General features: G+C 33.7%; 2 protein-coding genes across 3 annotated transcripts; one reads left to right on the top strand and one right to left on the bottom strand.

Moving 5' to 3' along the window:
• The first annotated feature begins 6,377 nt into the window (after positions 1–6,377).
• LOC148196711 (uncharacterized) lies at positions 6,378–6,686 on the top strand. The gene has a single exon (XM_088092598.1). It carries the CDS (start codon positions 6,390–6,392, stop codon positions 6,618–6,620), a length of 231 nt encoding a protein of 76 aa, XP_087948724.1. The 5' UTR covers positions 6,378–6,389; the 3' UTR covers positions 6,621–6,686.
• Positions 6,687–12,959: 6,273 nt separating this feature from the next.
• On the bottom strand, positions 12,960–16,001 carry LOC148196710 (large ribosomal subunit protein uL18-like). 2 transcript variants are annotated; one of them, XM_088093096.1, is made up of 9 exons: positions 15,857–16,001; positions 15,536–15,605; positions 15,353–15,444; positions 15,100–15,226; positions 14,936–15,015; positions 14,743–14,859; positions 14,531–14,665; positions 14,255–14,424; positions 12,960–13,302 (listed from the first exon to the last, which is right to left on the bottom strand). In XM_088093096.1, exons 1-9 carry the CDS (start codon positions 15,857–15,859, stop codon positions 13,197–13,199), a joined length of 900 nt encoding a protein of 299 aa, XP_087949222.1. In that variant the 5' UTR covers positions 15,860–16,001; the 3' UTR covers positions 12,960–13,196. The 2 variants fall into 2 exon arrangements, with proteins under 2 accessions (XP_087949222.1, XP_087949221.1); XM_088093095.1 differs by lacking the exons at positions 14,531–14,665; positions 14,743–14,859; positions 14,936–15,015; ... (2 more) ...; positions 15,536–15,605; positions 15,857–16,001 and having other exon boundaries at positions 14,255–14,445.
• Between the last annotated feature and the right edge of the window lie 4,142 nt (positions 16,002–20,143).

The following is a 20,143-nucleotide window of genomic DNA, read 5'->3' as shown; positions in this document are numbered from 1 at the left end:
TGCTCAATCTCTGTATAAGACAACATTCTCAATAATCTCTGTTAAAACTTGAGAAAGATAAGTTGATATAAACTCATTAACTACATAAGAAACCGGCCAATAAAAAAACTATTCACTTAAGGGTTCCTAATAAAAAAGAGAAATGCTACATATTTCAATACATTCTTTGTTACTTTCTTTATCAAAATATTGAATCTGCACTCTATCAGAGACATGCAAACAGAGACTATTGCATCCTAGAAACATACTTAGGTATATATAAAATCTACACCCATACCACTATTTATAAAATAATTTATAACCTGGAATTTGCCCCTTTAATTCAACATAAGGCATAAGCACATTTAACATTTCAATAATTAGTTCCTTAGGTTCATATTATTGATATAATTAATGTACATTTTAAAATAAAATACTGACTGATGTTAAAAAAAAATATTCTTTAACATAAACTTTTGAGAAGACAGAAACCAAGTGATGCAAAGAAAAGAAGGCTATGGAATTATTAATGGGGTAGATGTAGATGAAGTTCAAACCTTAAGATTAAGCTCGTTATACAAGACCTTTACTTTAACATCATTTCTGGCTTTTATCAAGCGAAGCAGAACTTGTTCTGCAGAAGCTCTCTGGTGTTGCTTCTCATAAAGTTATGTGTCAGGCCTTGAAAAAAAAAAAAAAAAAAAAAAAAAAAAAAAAAAAAACGTGGCAGTTGGTGAGCGCGCCACCTCAGCGACGCACTTGACGACAGGAGCGCCCGACAACCACTAACGAGCGCCAGCTGTTTCACGTGGAGCTGAGTCAGGAACCGGAAGTGGAAACCACGTGGCGACCGCTGAATGGACGTCCAGCATGGACTGTTGGGAATCTGGAGTGCAGAACGTGCGTCCAGTGTGGCTGAGTGGGAATGTGCGTTGGCTGAGTGGAGAAGTGCGCTGGACGAGAGTGGAAAACGAATCTGAGAATTTCTGAAATATTCTCCACCCTCTGCACGCACACCATTTTTTCATTCCTAAGCATCCAAGTCTCTCCTCCTTCTCTCTTCATTTTTTCTCTGCACCTTCTCTCTAAGAACCACCGTTATCCTCCTCCGTTTAGCATTTCCTGCACCATTGAAGGACGCTCAGCGTCAAGGACTTCCAGAGAAGAACGTTCGGTTAGTGAAGCTGTGTGGATAACAAGTGTTGGCAGTAGGAGAAATTGTAGTGGAGAATTGTAATTTGCGCATCTGTGGACGTTCGTTCATTTTCCAAGTAAGGGAAGCTTATTTAATTTAACTAATGTATGTTGTGTGAACGTTCGTTATTTAGCCGTATGAAAATAATGCATGATGAATGATGAGTGAATGGTATGAACGTTCGTTATTTGATGGTATGAGTATAATGCATGATATTTGATTTACTGAACTGCATGAACGTTCGTTTTCTTGGTGAAATGAGATGTGTGAATTTACATGAGATGGTCTGTATGAAATGTGGAAATTGATGATTGATATGAACGTATGAAAATAAGAGATTTTGTGTAATGAAGAATGAACCGGAAATGCAATTGATTATTGAATAAGAACTTCCCCTATGATTTTTACGTTCGTACTGGACGGTCTTTGACCGTTCGGTCTCCCTATTTAACAGTCAAGAAATGGGATTCGTTCATTTGGAATGATCCCTAGTCAAGGACGAGCGTCCTCATGTTAAAATGATTCATTTGAGCGTTCGGTCAAGTACTGTGTTTGGTATTCTTTGATAAAAATTCCCTTCAGTTATATGCATATATACATAATAGTGTATTTTACCGTTCGTAAACCCTTCTCCGAAATTAAAGTCCATTATTTTAAGGCTACTAGCGTTCGGTCTCACTCTGAACGTTCGTTCTGGTGCTCAGTTTTGAACTGAGCGTTCGCTCTAGTGGTGCTCGGTCTCAAACTGAGTGTTCGTCCTAATAGTGCCCGGTTCTAAAGTTAGCGTTCGTCCAAACAGTGTTCCTAGCGTTCGTTCAAAATGGCGCTCGGTTTTGAACTGAGCGTTTGTCCCAAATGGCTCGGTTTTAACTGAGCGTTCGTCCAAAATGGCGCTCGGTTTTGAATTGCGCGTTCGTCCTAATGGTGCTCGGTTTTGAAAGGAGCGTTCGTCCAAAAATGGGGCTCGGTCTTACACTGAGCGCTCGCTCAAAATGGTGTTCGGTTTTTATTGAAAAAGCGTACGTCCAACTTCAGATTTACCACATTCGGTTATTGATTCACGAGCGTTCGTTCATTCAATTGATTTTCCAGGTAAATAACGTTCGTCCAATGAACAGTACCAGATTTGGAAATTTCTGAACTTAAACCGTTCGTTCTTTGATTCGAACGAGCGTCCTTTTGGGTCTCATTTATAGCGTTCGTCCTCGGTCTTTGGGGACAGAACGTTCGGTCTTGGTGGTTTTCTTATGAATAGTGGAAAAGGATTATGTATTAATGAATAGTACTTGATGAACAGTAAATGATGAATGGTAAATAATGAATAGTAAATGATGAAGAGTATATGAGATGAATGGAAAGTTGTGACTTTTGAAAGAGCGTTCCGGGGAGGAACGACTCAGAACTTAATTATTAAGATTTGTAATGTATGAATGTGGTAAGCTTAGCCGGTTGTTCATCCTGATGTTCCGTGAGTACTAGTCCTCACGTAGAGGGGGTACGTCATGTGTGGGAACGGCAGGAGGTCCTAGTCCTGGTGATTATTTGGACAGATAGGATTAACCTCGGGTGGCAGCTGATGAGAGTTCCAGTTACTACATCACCCGGGTGCACGAACACCGAAGCTACACAGAGTTCATACAGTCCGGACAGTCAGTCGTGTTGAGTTTTAATTTGTGAATACGTTAAAGTGGGTTGTTATGTAATGAATGTGTATGTTGAGATATGCATGTATGTTGAATTGTTTACCTGAAATTGCATGTTGATGCATGAGTTAAATTACGTAAGCTTACCCTTGCGTTTTCCTTGTGTTGTCTCGTTTTGTACGTCCGTCCTGTCATTGCAATGATCATCCGTGTGGATGTGAGCAGAGGGAGACGAGCGTTTGGAGGATGTTCTGAACGAAGAAAATTTGGTTGAAGTTGAAGTGAAGACTGAGCAGTGAGACGTTCGGCCAATCCTTTAATTCTATTATGTATGACCGTTCGGTGTTTTCCGGTGTGAACCGTTCGGTCAGGTTTTAATTTTTTACGTTCGATTGTAATTCGTGACTATTGTATGGACGTGCGGTTTTGCGCGTTCGTTATTTATTGTTGTAAGACTATATTCAAGGACGTTCGTCATTGAGTGTTCGTTTGGTTTTATTTTAGTTGGAAAACTGTACTGTTTTATTATTAACTGTGATTTTCTAATTATATGGTTTTTACTGTATTTTTGGGATGTCACATTATGCCAACTCCTTCTTTGATATCTTTATCTTCACTTTCCCACTGGCATTAGGAGAAACTCCCAGTCTTTTTTTAAACTACCATTGTAAAATGAGATTAACCACATAGTTTGAACACAACCAGTTTGTCAATATGTCTTGCATAATAATAATTAGTATACCTTAGCTCTTTTTATCTGATAAGCATTATTATTCAATACCTTAGCTCTTTTTATCTAATAAGAATTATTATTCAATACCGTGATTGATGTTGAGCTGCAAAAAACAAAACCAAGTTTATGAATTCATTCATACTTTAAAATATATGGAAGAATGTTAAAAAAAAATTAGAATGTTGAACAAGAAAACCAAGGAAGCCATGACAGAGGATATCACAAAAGGAACACGGTTTTCTTTTCTCTCTGTCTCCATTACCAAATCTATATCCTTTTCACCATCACATTATACTCAAATCAAATTTAAATTTACTAGCAGAAGAAAGGGAGGATGAAAACCCTATATTGCATCGCACGACGATTACTCTGACTGATACCGAATGCGGTGACACGCCTCGCTAGATCCTCCATAGGGAACCAGATTTGGGAAGAATGAAGAAGGAAGAGCAAAACCCCTCCCACCAGATGAAAAAATCGAATGAAGAAAGGGAGGGAGCTCACAACGGTGCCGGTGAGGCCAGAAGCAACTACTGTCGTCGATGACGGAGATCTGAATGACGACAGCTTCAACCGTTTGACGAAGGTGCAGAAGAAGAAGAAGGAGTGGAGAGTGGAGCTGGCCGCACCAGTACCGTCGCCACCATGCTCGCAGTGATTCTGGTCAAGAAGAAGATGAAGCATGGGCACGGTGTGAGAATGAAAGTTATTTTCGAGAAAGACGAAATCTAATTTATGAGCGCCATAAAACGAAAAAATACTTTTACCTTACTGGCAGTCTCTTATTAAACCGTGGAATTTATTTTATTAAAAAAAATTACAATTTATCTGCGGTTTTCGACAAAACCGTAGGAATTTAGAGAGGTTTTCAAAACCCCCGTTAATAAACCCCTTCTAAAATACGTTAATTTTGTAGTGAAAGTAATTTAAAGGTAAAATGTTATTATAAACTCTTTATTTTTAAAGTTTTAGGTTTGAAGTATTATTGTTGTTTACGTGGATTAATTCATGGTTTATTGATATAGAATTTTTTATATATTCTTTTGATAAATTCTATTTTCATAATTGACTCAGATAAATACAATATATTAATAGAAAAAGTTCGTACAGTGTTTAGTGTTGGAGATAATTACCATATAACATAAGTAAAACTTTTTTTATAGAAAAAGTTCATACACAGTGTTTAGTGTTGGAAATTTTATATTGATTACGTATAAAATTAATTCAAATATATAAATAGGTGTAAATTTAATCTTATAAATCAATTTTGTGAGGTTGAATTAGACTTAAAGTCTATTTTTTAACATGATATTAGAGTTATGGATTTGAGTTTATCCTAAAGTGATTTATTGTTGTTCGATCTTGATTAAAAATAAAATCATATTTTATCTAATCTCACACATGAAACATAAATACTTTCACGTGAGAGAGTGTGTTTGAAGTCTCACCTCGATTAAAAATAAAACCAATTCACAATATATAAGTATATATCTCACTTTAAAAATCAATTTTGTAGAATTGAATATTTGAGTGTATAAATAACATTAAATACAAATAAAAGAATGTTGACTAATATATAATAAAAAACTCATAAATTTAAAAAAAAAACTCGATTATGTTGAATTGAAGGTGGTGTAAGATTTTTTTATGTGAGTTGATTTGAGGCTTTTTATTTATGTATAGATAAATTTTTTGTTGTTAGAGACTACGACTTTATACTTTTATTTATAGTATGCATCTTTTAATTTGCAAATTTATGCTATTGAGAAATTAGAAAAATAAAATTGAGGGTTTGGGAATGGCCTTTGGAACCTCTATAAGGAAAAAGTTTGGTCCGAATATATAACCTTCTAGACTTTGAAGGGTCCTATGGTGGTTGCTCTCTCAGTGGACCTCTCAAATCTAAATTAACATCGTATTGTTCATTTATTTTGAAAAGAGATTGGGTTATAGAAATTGATGTCAGAATCCTAAGTACTAGAAGACAAGTTTGAATGCATATACATTGGATCAATACGTCATTTTATTCCAATGCTTTTTCGTGTTTGTACATGTTAATGCTTACGCCTCATTCTTCTATCATGTCTTGAACTAGGTCTCGATTCCCATTAACTCGTACGAATTTTGCGTGGCATACCAAAAATAAAACTTGATTTTTATATATTTAACTAATTAATTATAGGAATGGGTATCGATAATATTGTCAGAGGAGACAACTTATCTTAAAGTTTACTTATGTTATAAAAAAAAGTATAATGTTTCTTTTAGGACGTCTTTCCAAAATTTCCGTTTTTTTTATTACTTAATGTTTGAAGATAAAGAATTTATGTTTACACAATTGTATTAATGAGATATAAAGTAGTTAAAGAATCATATTTTTATTGAAAGTCTTTTATTTTAAATAAGTATATCACATTTAAGAATAATAATATAAAAGAACGATCATAATTAAAATACTCGTCCTAGAAGAAGATATTTTATGTGAAGAAACTTATATTTAAGAAACACTAAAAAGAAGATGGTTAAAAATTTAACTTTGAATAAAAATGAATGATATATAGATATAAAAATAAAAAATTATAATTGTTTATGTTGAATCTTGTATGGCCCCTCGTAAAATGTAACCTTTAATACCTAAGAATCATCTCCATCCGATTTTTCCTGCTTGATTTGAGATAAAATAAAGGCATATAATATATTAACTAAAAGAAGAGAAATATAAGATTTAAATTGAGTTTTGATTAAAATATTAAAAAGGGAATGGAGTATAGAGACTATATAAAGACATGTAGATATAGTGATTGGGAATCCATTAAGGAAGGTTGAAGGGTGGGAGAAAATGAGGAACTCAAAGGAAGTATTAGTGTTCCTAATTCTGTTTCTGCTTTTATTTGGGCAGTTTGAAAGTCGTTCACTTGAGGCATTCATGGAGAAGAAGAAGAAGAAAACCCCACTCCAAGCTTTTTCACAAAAATTCATTACAAAACCACAACTTATGAACCCATTTTTTACAAATCCTTCTGTCTCCAAACGACTAAGCCCCGGAGGACCTGACCCCAAACATCATTGACTTCCTTTTTCTTTTTTCTTACATTTAAGCTTCAGCCTCTTTTTAATTTTTGTAAAATCAGTCAGCTTTTATTTTAGTTACATAATTCTGTTTTGTTTTAATTTTTCTCGTATCGAAAGTTATCACTCTTTATCCTTTTGACATACCTTAAAAGTTTTACATCGATTAAAGTATAAAAATAGATACAAACTTAATCTTAAAAATTGTTTTTCTAAGTTAAAGTCTAATCCTTAATTTGATATAAGAGCTCGTCCAAACGATATTTAATATCTATTTGACATAATATTTCACTTTCTATTGAATTATAGCATTATCCATTAATATCTAATTTTACCTACAAGTTGTAATATCAAAACTCAATAATTAAAAAAATAAAAATATATTAAGTTTTTATCTTCTTTTAACGTTGCAATATTTACACATTATGTGAATGGTATAAACGTTTAAACAGATGGACCACTCCATAGATTATACAAAATATTATTTTGTGTATATTAAATCATGGATGTGTCAATAATTCGTAATGCATGGGTGATAATTAGTATAAAACATTATGCATATAATGTGCGTTGATAACTGATTATCACACATTGATTAATCATAACACAATGTGCTCAGAATAGTTTCTGTGTTGTAGCACATGGTGTGGGCGCAGCTACGAGTTTAAATTTAAACAACTTTTGCACTATAATGAAATAACCGAATATGTTTTATTCTAATTTTTTCTCTCTCACACTTTTAATTAAAACCATCAACAATACAAAGATATTATAAGAAACTTATATCTTATTGTTTCTGCTGAACGGGACCGGGGAACACTCCTGCTACCTCCGTCCGGAAACACTCCTCCTCTGATCGGTTTTCCTCTTCTGGTCTCCTCTGCGCTCGGTGTCAGTACAAATGGGTTGACCTGCAGCAAACACTCCGACGCTCAAGTCAGAATGGACTCTCGCAAGTCTATAGTTGTCAAATTGAACAGAGAATTTACCTTTCCCTTTGACTTCTATTTATACAATTACACGGAATATTATTCATTAATTTACCTTTTAATGGCTTTCAATACTCACTTTAAATACTCGACAAGGACCGTTACCTCATTAACCACGCATTCATGGACATTTAACGGCTGTCTGCCCTCTCCTTTACTTGCGCTCACCCGATCGGTTGTTTTATGAAACACCCGACCGGTTGCCTTCCTTCGGTAGTAACTCAAGACACAGTCTGTTGTCTACCCTCGATAATAACACAATCTGTGGTCGATCGCCTACTCTCGATAATACCACAAGCCACGGTCGGTTGCCTACCCACGATAGTAACACTTATCATCATATATTTATATATATATTATGTTACCTTATATCTTATCATCGTATAGTATGTTGCCCACTTAAATAAAGTGAATTTAGGTCCACAAATTATTTTATCACTTTGTCAAATATTGCTGCTTGGGTTGATAATGTTAATATGTCAGTTCTTTCTGTTTCGTCTTATCTAACTTGTTAAAGTGACGGATCGGATTGAGTTACCTACCACCTGAGCTTTTTAATGAAAAGTTAAATAAAAATAGCTTACAAGATTAATTTTTTATAATGTATTATTTATAGAGTGTAAATATTAATAATATTTTAATTTAAATAATTAATATTTTTACAATTATTACTTATGATAATTGTTTTAATTTATCTATGTAAAATATTAATTAATTAATTAAAGCTTAAAATATATTTATATAACTAATTCACTGAGTATTTTTTTCGGAACTTGTTAATATTTTCAACCCACTTTCCTATTCACATCAACTAGTCCTGTCGTATTATTTAGTAAATACATTATAATTTTTTTTTAATTATTAATGAATATTTTTATCATAAATTTTTATTAATAAAAACATTGTCGATAAATTCAAATTGATTGAAAAAAGAAATTTATCAAAACAAACCAAATTTAGAATTTAAATTATCAAAAGATATTTTTATAGATAATAAATTCGTGAACAAATTTAAATTTATATTACTATTAAAGATAATGTATCTAACTGTCAATTCTATCAATAAATCTTTTGGTGAATTGAGCAAAAAATTTCCCGACAAATTGAGTTATTTTATTCTATTTTATTACACTTATCCTCTTGGTTCTCATTTATTTTTGTTCTCTTGTACTTTTGAAGGGTGAAAGTTTTAAAAGCTTAAAATAGTTGGCTATTCATGGAGATTCTGGTTGAAAAATTTAAGTCCTAAATGAGCACTTGGTTGAGGAAGTAATCCTTGATTCAAGTATGCTCCCAATGTTTATCTTTGTTTTTGTCTCTAGCTTTTGAATTTTCCCTCTTTGTGTGTTAGAGTGTATGTTCTTATCACAAATATTTATTTGGTTTAGCAAATGAGTGATCTCTTATATTGGTTTAATCTTTTTAATGTTTAATTATATTATGTCATCTCAATTTCCAAAAGAATCTAATTAAATTAAAATCATGATGTTACCTATGATAAATAGAAGTAAAGAATCGTATAAAAAAACTTAGGTAGTGTTTAGATTAAAAAGTGGAAGTAAGAGAAATTGAGTGAATGAATTTCAGGAGATGGAGAAAAGATTTTGGTATTGTTTCCATTAAGAAATTTGAAGAGATGAATGAAGAGACTTGAAAAAAAAGCTTGTGAGAATTTGTGAATGATGTGATGTATGTGATAGATTAAAAAAAATGTTTAATTGATAAAAATAGATGGTTACCAATTTTTTCTTGTGTAGGAAATTGATAATTTTAAATTAAAGTAGTGAAAGTTATATTAAATGAAATTGAAATTGTTAATGATAAAAAAAATTACAAAAATAAAAGGAAAATTTATAAAAGGAATTTCTAAGGAATAAATTTCAAAAACATTTTCTTAAATAATAATTTGTATATTATTATCTAAATTATTGTTAACCAAAAGTATATTAAATTTGACATAGTAAATAAAAATTGTTCACATTCATAATAAATTAAATTGAAATAAGTCTTGAACACAAAAGTACTATTCATTAATACAAACCCAATCACTTAAACTTAAAATGATGGAAAATGATTTAATACACTCCATCAATTCTATCTTCTAAATCTTGTGTAGTTGGTATGGAATCCTTACCTCACAATTAACGTCAAATTGAAAAGGTTATCTTGGATTTTATCAATTTTTCTCATCTTTTCTTTGCATCCCCTTGTTGCATTTAGGGTTGTAGTCCAATGTTCATAGTAATCATTTAGACCTCATGCTTTACCCTTCCATGTTGCCAAATGTCATTGACATTAGCAATGTCCAATTTGGACAGTGTATTTTTTTTTTAATCAAAGTAATGATTTTATTCCAATCTAACGAGACTCTCATAATTTAGGTCTACCTCAAAGAAAACAAATATTCTATTAATCAACATTGTATATGGAAGAGACATGTTGTTTCTCCATTTAACCATGTGCTACATAATGTAATATGACCGGTTGATGACAATGATATTTTCAAACACCAATACATTCTGATAAATTAGTTTAACAAAATTTGTATTCAGATGTGACAACATATTAACAAGCAACTAATATAGGAGTTTGTCATTCATATTTAAACTTTTTGCATTCCTAACATCCGGCCATAGGTCTAATAATGGAGTTTAAACCTTTAGATTCGTTACACTGTAGGTCTTTAAGTAGGGTTTTGAAACAATAGCTTTCGATCTTCATATGGTAGATTATATAGTATAATCCAACATGCAAGTTTGATTCTGATCTTTATCGGTTTTACCTCACTAGAAATATGGTCATTATCACCAACTTTGAGATTTATGTAGAATAACTATAATTTTGGACTATGGAGTTACACAAAATTTTAAACATTGGAAGAGTATGTGTTATTGAAAGTCTAACTCCGATTCGTCGAACAATCACGAGACTACGATTTAAGGTGACAACACATGTTGTACAAAAAAGTAGGTGTTATATTTTTTCATCTGGGCCGAGGATGTTAATAACCCAATCGATTTCCATATTTTTGTTTAATAACATCCTCAGGTAGATTTGCATGTGATTTTCCTTTATGTGGTTCCCTTACAGCTGATTTTTCATCATCCTATGAACTTTGTTCATATGATGACAGACAACAAACGTGTTGCGTGTCTTTGCAAGTGTGATCATAGGTTGGGTCTTTGCTACTTCTAGGTTGAGAAAAAAAGTGAATATTTTCGTTCTTCAATATTTTTGTTGAGTTGGAATTCCATTTCAGGGGGGAGATTAAAGAAGTAATTTATTCAGTTCTAGAGAGTTTTTTTGTTAGTTTTGAGAGATTTGATTTATTAATTTATTCCTTTTTTCGGTTTGGGTTAATTGGGTTTATCAAATTTTCTAGATATAACGTTTTTGTGCAGATAGAGAGAAAATTCCCAGTAGTTGAATTATTTTATATGTTCCTTTGGCTAGAAAGTTGAATCGGCACTTCTGGGTTACAAGATATCGTGATTCTCTTCAGAAGTTAAAGAAAAGGTCTTTTTAAAGGTTCAACCATCCTTCATCTATGAGCATGATGCCTGCAACTCCACCACAGATCAATCCTACGAATAAGCTTCGTCATATTGGGGTTCCTGGAATCATTACTAGTAGGAGAGAAATTATAAGTGAGCCTAGTCCAAGCATGGTTAATGATACCATCTGTGTTGTATGGGTTTTAGATAACTTAAACCATTTTTCCTTTTTTTAATTTTTACATAGACTGAAGCTGTCTAATCTTGGATGATCAAATCAATCAAAGGCTAAAAATAACTTTATTATAATTTGAGTGCAAATCTTATTATTACTGTTAACAAATGTTATAGGCTTTTGATTGATTGAGCCTAAGAACATTATTACTCGTTTGGTGTGAGTATATATTGCGTTGTTCACCATTATTTTTGAAATTATCAGGAGATTTGAACTAAAACTAAAATTGGCCCAGAAGATAACGAGTCCTTCTACAGAAATTCTAATTATAATCAATAGCTTTTATTCGAGTTCTAGTGTATAGAGAATATTTAAGAAACCATGCTATGACTTATGATTTATGGTGTATGTTTTATCGTTTCCTGTGATAGATTTCAAGAACTGGATTTATTTTGGTTATTTTTATAGTGGGTGCTAAATTTCCTGCAAGTGCACTGAGAAAACAGGAAGTTCAAGATTATCATGAGGGAAAGGAAGAACTTTATATCTGTCAAAAAGTGGGGGTAATTTTTCTAGAGAATCTTGTTTTCAAAACTTCTTTTTTCTTTGCTAATAATTTTCTGATATAGGTGAGGGCAGGGAAACTACTCATTGAAATGGATTGTGTAGAAAAAGGGATTGTAGAGCTCATCCACCAGTATGGCATACAGAGGCTTGTAATGGGAGCATCATCTGATAAGTACCATGCTAGGTAAGTAGGCTGCTAAAATCCCTCAAGAAGCTACTACACATTATTTTAACCAAATTATCTGTTTGAAATTTGGAGCTTTTCACAGATTTTAATTACCATTTCTCAACATTCTTAGTTATGGAGTTTAATCTTCACCTCTTCCTGTTTGATTTTATTCCCCTCTTTAGGCTTTGCTTCATGGAAAATAACAAAAGAACAAGAGCCAGATAAACATAGTTAATGAGGAACTTCAACTTGCCTTAGATCAGAAATTATCTCTAGAGAATCGAATTGCATCCTCTGGACTTATTATAAAGGAGTTGGAGCAGAGGAATATATCTGCTGATGAGGTGTCTCAAAAGTACAAGGATGAACTACATGATTTGCAAATGCAACTTGAAAATGCGTTGAGATTTTTATTACGGGACCAAGTCCGACGAAAAAATTGATAAATTATTTACAAAAATGTCAATGGACTATCCATGAGACACATTAAAAGGTTTTTCCAAATCCTTGGATATTTTGCAGGAAGTGATGCAAGATCCACAAGTGGCTGCAGATGGTTTTACTTATGAAGCTGATGCTATACGTGAATGGCTGAAAAGTGGCGTCACACTTCACCAAGGACAAACACTCTAAAGCTAGCACATCCCAACCACTCTCTTCAAAATCATTGATCTTACAAGCTTCTCATTTTTCTCTTTGATTCTTCATAGTTGAAGTCTATTTCTCTAGGAAAATAGATGTCACTGTGATGCATTCCTCGAGTCCCTTTTCTTTCCTTTTTGAAATTGGTTATCTTTGGAGTAATTATTACTGCTTTATATGATTTTAATCCTTTTATTTTGAATTGTTTTATTTTAATTAACATTAACTAAATAACCACCTAAAAGTTATTAGTGAGTTCATACCAACCTTTCCAATGATCAGTTTGGATTAACAAAAACAAATCTAATCAGATAAGCTTGGATCACAAAATTTGATTTCCAAGATATTAAATTTAAATTTAAAATCTTAAATAGGTTGTCATTTTCTGAAACCACAAAGTGTGATTTTACCAACATATCTGTAAACAATGAAAATAAACCATGAATACAAGTATAACACATCAATCAATCCCGATACAAAAAGGAAAGGCTAACTCAACTAAGTTAAGACAACTCCTATTACAGCATCAATCATGAACTTTTCACTCATCATCATCTTCATCGTCACCAGCAGCAGAGTTGAGAGCCTGCAAGCGTGCAACCAATTTAGCCTTTCTCTCCTCGTAAGTGAGTTTCTTCAGATTGTACCTGCACAAATATGCAAATATACTCAGAAACCTCTTCCATACTAAAACTTAAATTTTTATGAATGTTCAAAATGTCAACCATGCCAGAGTACATAGGTGAAATACAAACAAACTATTATTATTGTGTAATTTTTATGAAGTTTTGACAATAATAATACACAGCTAATCATAATTTAACTAGTACAATGGAAGCCTTTTTTTAATGAAGTTATTGAATACTATAAAATGGTAAGTCCAACCTGATATAAATTAATCACATTCATGAGTGTTATACTTGGGTATGACCATTTTTATACAAAACCAAGTCAATTAACTTAAATCTACTTCATACAACAATAAATTAATCACATTCATGAGTGTTATACTTGGGTATGACCATTTTTATACAAAACCAAGTCAATTAACTTAAATCTACTTCATACAACAATAAATAATTACAGGGGACTGATGAGATTCTTATTTCACAATCCCAAACTTTTATAACAGACATACTTATTCATATTTTTAACATAAAAAGTCATCTTACTATATATATATATATATATATATATATATATATATATATATATATATATATATATATATATGTTTTTGTACACATTTTTTAACATAAAGAGAACATGTGCCTCATAAAATAAACTAAACCATAAAATGCATACTATATATCTATGAAACTGCATACTTCCAAAATCAATTGTTAAATGACAACTATATACCATGAAATTGCATACTTCCAAATCAATTATTAAAAGTCATACATAACTAGTAGCAAAAATAATATGACCAAAATCTAGATAAATAACAGAAACTAGATAAATAGCACAGGATTAGTTAAATATACAGCCAATCCAACAACAGCTCCAATTCAAATTGCCGGAATTCAAATGACAATAGATATATGCATTTCCCTAATTCTAGAATCTATTTGCATTCAAAAAATATCAGCCACTTACCTCTTGTGCTCCTTTGGTGCCTGTTTCTCGGATTTCTTGAAAGTAGGGTCAGCTCGGATGGCAGCATGAACCTTCTTATACAGATCTTCCAGACCATCAGGCTCTATTCCCTGCTTGATATAGGCACTAAAGTGTGACTGGTATTTCTCTGGCTCATCTTCAATCAATGTCTGCATAACAGATAAAATAGTTTGTCAGAACTCATTTCTTAAATAGTATTAATATTGTACTAAACATTTCAACAAACTGGTACTAAAAATAAATCTATGTCCGTACCTTTATATAAGCACCAACATGTCCACCAAAGACATATTTGCGGTGAACCTCAGCATCAAGCTCCTTCTTATCCTTATCAAAGCCAGCAAACCTTTTATCACTATGAGGGATATCCAAACCCCCATCGAGAGCTCCCTGTAAACACAATTATTCAATTGTATATTAATAAACAAAAATCACACTAAATATAGCACTGTATGGAAATAGATTACCTTAAGGGCACCAAAGACACGATTGCCTGTTGTGGTCTTAATAAGACCAACATCAAGGAGAGCACGGAATGGTCTCCTAGTGTCAGCTGGTTCCACTGAATAATCCTCTCCGGTGGCCTGAAAAGGGAACAGCCAAATAACATAAAAACATGTGACAAAAAAAAAACACAGAGCATAGCAAACTCGTAGATACCTCAACATTTCCTTCATACTCTTCATCCATTTCAAGCTTCTTAAGAACTCGACGGGCCAACAAGAGTCCAGTACAATAAGCTGATGACAGAAAAAAAGAGTGAAAAGATAGAACAAACCGTGGGTGACATAATGGTTGGGAGTTAGATTTGCTCAGAAAAGTACCTGCTGCATAGTTTGTAAGGCCTACTTCGAGACCGTAGCGTGGCAGCTCATGTGAATATGCTGCAGCAAGAACATTATCACCAGCAATTGTAGCAGATGTTATTTGGGCAATGATGTCCTTGTTAGTCTAATAAAAGGTTAAGGTTTATGCCGACAAAAATCCTCAACTCAGAAGAAATTCATTTATTCACATGATAAAACACACCAATTCAAGCATATATAACGAATTCTTGATAACATAACACTAGGATACAAATCGAACCACAAAGCGATATTTTGGTGTGTTATACTTGTTCTTGTCCTGGTTAATCAACCGAATCCTGGCACGGTAATCAGTTTTTCCCTCTGCAGTAAAGAAAATCACAATTACAAACGAAATTTGCAACGAACAAGAAGTACATTGAATACAATGAAGCTAAACAACCAAATAAAATACCTCTTCTTCTCTTGAACTTCACTTGATATCTCTTGAAGTAAGCCCTTGATTTCTGAGCCTTAACAAAGGCCTTTAACATGCACCCAAAAATGTTGATACAGATTATGTAATAAAAAAACATAAGAGCATGAAACCTGATCCATTTTAAGCTAAGCTCCCAAACGTAAAATCTCAACACAGAAACCATAGTCGGTAACGAAGATCAAAACTTCGCCTTGCCGCGAAACTCAAACTATAGATGCATAACATGAGAACATACCAGAAACGAAACAAGTATAATCGAAATTCAGAGTTTGCAAAATAATGAAGCACGATACTCACCATTGCTGTGAGGCAAGCTCCCTTCAAACGAAAGTGGCTACCAAAGTAGGGGATGAAATTGACGGAAGCCGCCGGATCAGTAGAATAAGGGTTTGCTTATATAAGGGGTCTGGTCCTCATGGGTTTAGGGCTTTATTGGCCCAATTTTTTTTTTGGGCAGTTGATTTTTTTTTTCTTAGCTTTTAGGTATTTTTAACTATCTATTGTTTCATCCACTCCTAAAATTACTATCTCAACCCCTGAAGGGTATTAGTACATGTTATTTGTTACTGAAACTAATAAATAATATTTACTAGAGACTTTTAATTCACACCATTTTAATATTTTAATTTATTTAATATTATCATCATGAAGATGAACTAATTAATTAAACTTATAATAGAATTAATTCGATTACGTGTTTATTGTAGCTTTGACTAAGTAACATTAGTTAAAAATTTAAACCTGGTATTTTATTAAAATTAGTTAAAAATTTGTTGTGAAGTTAGCTCGCTTCAAATTAGTGAAAAAAAAAATTGTTTTTGGGGTTATTGCTCTAGTATCTGCATTCTCAGAATTGTTATATGCAGCTCTCACTATAAGAAAAGACTTAAATATCCTTCAATACTACATCACATCAGCATTACCACTGTTATTATCGCTTTTATTATCATTACTGTCATAAAGGAAGAAGAAAAGGAGTTCAGATTTTTTACTGACTTATTTTGTACTGTCCCAATGTTGAACATTAAAAATGTATAAATGTTAATTATAAAAAAAATTATCTTAATTTTAAAACATCAAAATCAGTAACTATAAGTGTGTTTTGAAAACACAACAGAGCAAATTCGAAGAAAAAAGAAAATACAGCAAAAAAATATTCTACAACATATTTTATATATTCTGAGAAACTCCTTTTCAAACACATTTTATATAAGAATATTTCAAATAAATCATGTAGAAAGCATTGTGTTCTAAGCCTTTCAAAAAGTTTATTTTTTAAATTACATTCGGCAAAAAAACTTATTTTAAATTTATACTTCCCAAAATTCTTGTTTTGAAAATATTGTTCTTGAAATTCCAAAAATATTCTAGAACATATTATCCAAAATTATTTTAGTGATGATAAAATGGCCAAAATTGGAGAAGGTTCACAAAGAAATTGTGGGGTTGCATGAAGTAAAAGCCTTCTTAACATTGCTGATCAAAATGTCGACATTGATTGGGAATAAAATATATTTTTAATCTGCGTTGAATTTTTAATTGATGTCACTTAATTATTAAAATTAAATTTAGAATTAACAATATACAAACCTTGTTGTTTTTATTTTATTTTAAAGGTTTAATCATTTAAAACATCCCTATTTTTGTAGGGTTTTCTCAATTAGGTCCTCGTATTGTAAAATCTCTCAATTAGGTTTCTGAATGTGAAAAATTGGATCAATTTAGGGCTTGTCGTTAATTTGGGTGGACGGCGTTAAAAAATGTTATGCGTGGCAGAGTGACATTACCAAGTCTTATTGACGTGGCACACATTGGTGGCTAAGCTGACTTTCTTTTATTTACATATTTAAAAAACTTCAATGAAAATCAAAACGTAACGTTTTTATTTCATTGCGTTCTGTTCGTCTTACAGAGGGAGGCAATGTTTTCTTTTCTCTCCTCTACTCTAGTTCGTCCTGCAAGGAGAAGAGGGCTTCTACGTTTCGTGTTGGGACAAATGGCGGTGACGATGACAGCGTAGAGAGAGCGCGACCCGACAGCGTCTTCGTATTCTCCGGGTAGACCGTGATGGCGCGTTATTCGTTCCTTTCTTTCTCTTTTCCCCGTCCTGGGTTCTGTTTAGGATTTTCTCACATGGAAGGAGAAACGAGTTTCAAGGGGCTCAAGCACGACATTTCGCGACGCATGATCTTGCCCTCCAGCGTCTTCGCGGCGAAGGGAGAACGTGTTTGGGCTCGTGATCTGGGGGTTGCTTTTGCTTTCTTTTCAATAGATTGGAACGCGAATTGGAGTTCTTCTTTTGCAACATTGGGGTTAGGGTTTCTGAAATTGTGAATTTGGGGTTTTGGATCCTGCGATTTAGGGTTTTGTTTGTTCTATGATTTTGGGGGTTTCAAATTGGAATCTGAGTTTGAGTTATGAGAATTTCTTGTGTTCTTGATGTTTCGTTTTGGGTTCTTCCTTTCTGCATTGTTTTTTTTTTTGGCATTGAGGGTCCTTTCTCGCTGTTCTGGGTTCCCGTGGTGGTTGAGGATGACTGTTTTGGGTTCCCGCGGTGGTTGATGATGGTTGTGCGAGTGGCGCTGATGGGTGCGGCCATGCCACGGGTGTTGCGTTTTTTTGCAACGTTGCGTTTTGATTTCATTCAAGTTTTTTAAATATGTAAATAAAAGAAAGCCAACTCATTGACCAATGTGTGTCACGTCAGTAAAACTTAGTAATATCACCCTGCCACGCACAACATTTTTTAACGTCGTCCATCCAAATTAACGGCAAGCCCTAAATTGATCCAATTTTTCACATTCAAGAACCTAATTGAGAGATTTTACAATATGAAGACCTAATTGAGAAAACCCTAGAGAAATAGGAATGTTCTAAATTATTAAACCTATTTTAAAATATAAACCAATCTGGTGTGAGTCAAGCAGGGGGTTCATTTCGAAGAAGAATAAATGTAAGTACCTATTTTTCTGGCCAACTTTGCGCCTCTCTCCTCGCCTTCCTCTGCCTCCGACCACAAGTCGCAGCTCCTCGCTCCCACGCCCTTCATCCTCAGCAAGCGCATACACACCAACGATGACACTTCCAAGGACGACGTTGTTTCCGTGGGCCCCTCTACCCCGCCCGGACTGTGGGCCCTACCTGCTCGCGCCAATGTCGGACAAATTTGGAGCTTCGCCACCACTCCAGAAATAGTCGTGCAGCCCGCCGTCGTGTCGGTGTCGCAACAGTAGGCGTCGTTCTTTGCTCATCACCAATGTCAGCAGCAGTAGGCCATTGGAGAAGCGTCGGCGGCTAGGGTGGGGAATCACCTTCCGAGACATCTGAATTTGTTGGCTTCGTTGTCCGGCGGACCTGGGAATTCTTAGGGTTAGGTTTGTTTTTCTTAGTTTTGAATGGAGAAGTCCATCCTTTAAGAAATTATTCAATTAGGGTTTTATTTTAGTTCCTGCTTCTGGTTTGGAAAATTAACTAGGTGCTAAGAAAGTTGGATAATTGTTTTAGATTTTGGGGCTTTTGTTGGAGGAGAATGTGATGAAGTGATAACATACTCTGTGGAATTGTGATGTTGAAATATTGAAGCTTGTCGGTGTGGAAGTGCGGTTGAATTTGTAATGTTGTTGTGGTGGTAGAAGAAAATTGTTGCTTTTGTTTCACTTGCATACGACACCCATAGAGCACTTGGAATCACCCTCCTCTGCCTTGGAACCCTTCAGGTATGATTTATGAGATGTTCTTCGTTTGTTTGTTTCCGAACTCTCTTCTTTTGAATGTTATGGGGCTCAAAGAAACTACCTCTTTCGTTGAATACAGGTTTTTGCTATGCTTTTGAGGCCCAACAAGGATCACAAAATCAAAATCTACTGGAACTTCTACCACTATGCCATCGGATACGCCACCATAATCATCAGTATCATCAACATATTTAAAGGGTTCGAGGCATTGGAGGTTTCCGCAGGGGATCACTACAATGACTGGAAACATGCTTACATTGGCATTATTGCAGCTTTGGGTGGTATTGTTGTGCTTTTGGAAAACACTCTACTGCCTCGGTTCAAGTCCTAATTGAGGCAGTAGAGTCTGAGATATTGCCTCGGTTCACAACCAAGGCAAAAAGGGGTTGACTTTTTATCTCGTCTGTATATGTCTCGGTTTAGGAACCGCTGCCTATGAACGAAAATAACAGTTGTCATTTTCCTTAACTGTGGTAGTGTTTTAACTTAGCTTTTTCAAGAAACTTTTTACACCTTTCAAAAGCTACTTTTCATCTTCCCAAAAATGAATAAAGGTTGAGAATAATAATAAAAACGTTTCAGCTTCTTCCAACTGCAGGTATTCATCTGCATTGCACACCAAACCCCGATTCACTGCAGATCAAACGACATTAAATTTTTTTAATATTTTAAAGAAATTAAAATATGAATATTAAAATGTCTATATTTATTTTTCGTAAGCCATATTGTAAGGACCTAGAGAGAGAATCTCATTTTTTCTAAAAAAAACCACTTTCCCTCTCTAAAAAGCCATATCCTCTCTCTAAAACTTCAACCCTAACTTTCTCTGCCTTCTCTCTACCAAATCTTG

The sequence above is a fragment of the Vigna umbellata genome, chromosome 6 (genome assembly GCF_029865625.1).
Source record: "Vigna umbellata cultivar VRB3 chromosome 6, Vumbellata_1.0, whole genome shotgun sequence".
Taxonomy (NCBI): Eukaryota; Viridiplantae; Streptophyta; class Magnoliopsida; order Fabales; family Fabaceae; genus Vigna; species Vigna umbellata.
This window is presented reverse-complemented; position numbering and strand designations above follow the sequence as displayed.

Bases quoted from the DNA above. Each gene is read 5' to 3' on its own strand.
- LOC148196711 (XM_088092598.1), top strand. From the start codon at position 6,390: ATGAGGAACTCAAAGGAAGTATTAGTGTTCCTAATTCTGTTTCTGCTT.
- LOC148196710 (XM_088093096.1), bottom strand. The intron at 14,425-14,530 runs GTACGGACATAG...TCTGTTATGCAG, and splicing joins ATGTTGGTGCTTATATAAAG to ACATTGATTGAAGATGAGCC. The intron at 13,303-14,254 runs GTAAGTGGCTGA...ATATTTGTGCAG, and splicing joins GCACCAAAGGAGCACAAGAG to GTACAATCTGAAGAAACTCA.